We start from the raw sequence: 3,629 nt of genomic DNA, 5'->3' as shown, positions 1-3,629 counted from the left end.
CCCCCCCGGGGACATGCCGGCGAGCTACCGGTATTGCGGCCAAAGCATAATGGCAAAGCTAAAAAATAGGGTAAAGCTTAAATTGCACGAAAGCGCTTGGAACGCGAAAGATTTAAAGGACCGACCCCGGGTGCTTAAAGGGGCACGAAAAAAGGGGAGGTTAAAAAAAGAACAATTTTTGTTGGCAATAGCACTTTTGGTAAAAAATTTACGGAAGCCTAACAAAAAAAATACCGCATTCGGCCCGTAACCCGGTAACCATTCGCTTTTGCACCGATTAACCTTTAACATATTGTTTTTTTTTTATACCTTTTTTATTTGGGAAACAAGCCCGGGTAATTACCGGAAAGGATCGAGCAAATTTGAAAAGGGCATTTGCAATTTCGTACCGTTTATAATAACGCTTAACGCTACGTCGAGCACGTTGGAAAAGGCCGTTAAGCTACCGGAATAAAATACCAAAGGAGCCCCGCAAATTTTCGACAATTTTAAAAACTTTTTCGTAAAGGAATTGCAAAAAATAAATAACGCGCTAAAAGCCCAAAGCAAACGCGCCCGTTTAATTTAAAAAATCCAAAATAAAAGGTCGAAGCATGCGCATAAAGGTTTAAACAAAAATAAAAGAAATATTTTTAAATAATGGAAAGGTTTTACGTAAAGCAAAGTTATTTTTAAGCTTTTTATGTTTAAAAAATCGGCAATTTGGCAAAATATTGCTTACTATATTAGCGATTACAAATTTATTTTCGAAAGCGAAAAAGGACGTTACGGTAAAGACCGTATAAAGGTTTAAATAACTTCCAGCACTTTCGACCATTATCGGCGGGTACAATGGACAAAATATAAGCAAATGCATTATTTAAATACCGGGGTATTGCTTATTTAAGCCGATTTTTTGCGGTAGCTTTAAGCAAGGTTAAAAAACCCCGATTTGCGGATATAGCTAGCGATTAAAAAGTTTGCGGGAAATACCGCTATTAAGCAAAGGGATTACAAATTGTTCGAAGCGTTTTAAATTTGTTGGGATTTGGTAAAAAACGATTTTCCCGAATTAATACCCAAATGGATAAGGACGACATTGCTTTTTAACCGGTTTCGCCCCGAAATTTAAAAACGGGTAATATTTAAAAGCTTTTTTTATATTATAAAAAAATTGCAAGCCAAAGCCTTTAAAGCAAAAATAATATCGGGACCGTACAAAGGGACCCCGGGGGATACAAGTATTTTAGCCTTTAAAAAGCCGGTTACCTGCTTTAAATGCGGGTAGTTAAGCCATATCGTTGCAGTATGCAAAATACGGACGGATAACCCGGAAATCCCGTTAGCCCCAGCGATTATACAAAGGGCGAAGGGGAAAAGGCCCGAAATACGGTGTTACGGGTATAAAAAATTGGGTTATATTTGGCCGGCGTGCTTTAAAAAAAGCAAAATATCGCTACCTAATTCGATATCGCTGTTTGGCCGTTTAAGCACCGGGGCTTAAGGGTGCGCCCCAACGGTTAAAACGCGCTAAAAAACCGAAATGTATTTACGGATTAACGGTTACCGGGTAAAGTTAAAAGCGTTGGTTAATAATGGGAGCGACGTTAACTTATTGCATAACCGTTTTTTGGTAAAAGCAAAAAAAATACCGGTGCTAAACGGGGGCCATTTGGCGTAGCTCGATACCAAAAAACGCATGCTTACGCTAAAGGTAAGGAAATACAAAATTTGGGTAACGGATAATTAGGAAATAACCCAAAAATTAATGGTATTTTACGTAATGGTGCCCCGGGCCGGGTACAACATTACGTTAAGCATGTTTTAATTTTAGCAAAAAGATATTAAAATTTGGTTTGGAAATATAAAGTAAAAATTTTCGGTAATTACCAAAAAAGTTAAAATAATTTCGTTGGAAATAGCTAAAAAGCTAATCCAATCGGGATAAGCGATAGTTGTACTAACGGTTGCACGCTCGAAAACCCCGGAAAACCTTAGGAAAAGGCTAAAAGCTTTCCCGGAATGGGTTAAAAAAATAATTGCAAAATATGCGCAATTTTATAAATTAAACCTTTTGTTAAAACATATAGGTTAAAATTACGCGATTAAATTAAAAAAAAAACGATGCCGTTTTACGAAAGCATTTATTTTTTATCCGAAAAGGAATTAAAAACTTTCCGGGGGTATTTCGACGAAGCCATAGCGAAGGGTTGGATCCGGCATTTAACCAGCCCCGCTAGCGCCGGAATTTTGTTCGTTTTAAAAAAGGACGGAAAGTTCCGCTTTTGTATTGATTATTAGGGTTTTAATAAGGTTATTAAGAAAAACCGGCTAATATTCCCGCTAATTTACGAAATATTTAACCGGGTATTTAAAAACTAGTACTTTACCAAATTGGATTTAAAAAACGCTTATTACAAGATACGAATTCGATAAAAAAACGAATAAAAAATTGCTTTCCGTTGCAAATATGGATATTACGAATATTTGGTAATGCCTTTTGGTTTGGCCAACGCTTTAGCAACGTTTTAAAGCTTTATTAATATAGCGCTTAAAAAATTAATTAATAGCAATTGCATCGTGTATTTAAACGATATTTTTATTTTTTCGAAAATATAGGAAAAGTACCGCGAAATAATAAAAACGGTGCTAAAACGATTTAAACGGTTTAAACTTTACGTTAGCCCGGCCAAATGCAAATTCGAAACGGATAGTATCGATTTTTTAAAATTTAGGATAATTAAATTCGGGGTCGAAATTTTGCCGGATAAAGTTATTGCAATTTTAAAATGGAAAATACCAAAAAGCGTTAAAAATATCCAAATATTTTTGGGCTTTACGGGGTATTATTGGAAATTCGTAAAGGGCTACGCGAAAATTATTATGCTTTTAACGGACCTTTTTAACAAAAATACCGTATTTTATTTAAAAAATGTTACGAAAAAGGCTTTTTGCAAATTAAAATTGCTATTTACGAAAGCTTCGGTATTAATGCATTTCGACTTTTCGAAGCCGTTGTGCGTACGGACTAACGTTTTGGTTTTTGCGATAAAGGCGGTACTATTGCAATTGCAAAACGGCCAATAGCACCCGGTAGCTTACATGTTAAAAAAATTGCGATAAAAAAAGTTGCGCTATGCAATTTTTAATTTAAAATTGTTAGCAATCGTAAAAGCTTTCGAAAAGTAACGGTATTATTTAACTTACTTACAAAAAATTGTTAAAATAATTACCGACCATTTAAACCATATTTATATTTTAACAAAGGAAAAAGTAATAAAGCGTTAAATAAAGTGGTTCGAAAATTTAGTAAAGTACGATTTTACGATTAAATGGAAGCCAAAATACCGAAACCCCGCGGATGGTTTGTTAAAACGTTTTTAAAATATACCCGTGGACGGGGAGGCCGATAGGGCAAAAAAGGAATTTTAAAACGATTTGCTGGCCAAATTCCGAAAGGGCAGCTTACGTAAGGGACGACCATTATTAAAAAGGATATTAGGACGATATTTAAGGCGTATTTTCGAAGTACAAGCAAAGGGACGATTTCGTTTTCAGCGGTATTTAAAAAAGCAAGGCTTACCGTTTAAGGAATTAGTAACGGCTTGCTTAATGTATAAAGGTAAAGTTTTAAATTCCCGAATTTAGCG

The 3,629-nt window shown here is 35.4% G+C and overlaps 1 protein-coding gene across 1 annotated transcript in view; it reads right to left on the bottom strand.

Moving 5' to 3' along the window:
- Positions 1-817, bottom strand: part of GGTG_04477 (hypothetical protein) — a gene marked incomplete at both ends in the record, with an annotated part of 1,527 nt that extends 710 nt beyond the window's left edge. Inside the window, 3 exons of the mRNA XM_009222274.1 lie at positions 235-282; positions 344-495; positions 722-817. Of these exons, the coding sequence (XP_009220538.1) occupies positions 235-282; positions 344-495; positions 722-817 (296 nt within the window). The remainder of the gene's footprint in view (positions 1-234; positions 283-343; positions 496-721) is intronic.
- Positions 818-3,629: the final 2,812 nt, after the last annotated feature.

The sequence above is a fragment of the Gaeumannomyces tritici genome (genome assembly GCF_000145635.1).
Source record: "Gaeumannomyces tritici R3-111a-1 unplaced genomic scaffold supercont2.2, whole genome shotgun sequence".
Classification (NCBI taxonomy): domain Eukaryota; kingdom Fungi; phylum Ascomycota; class Sordariomycetes; order Magnaporthales; family Magnaporthaceae; genus Gaeumannomyces; species Gaeumannomyces tritici.
Note: the sequence above shows the minus strand (reverse complement) of the source record. Positions and strands in the feature narration are given on the sequence as shown.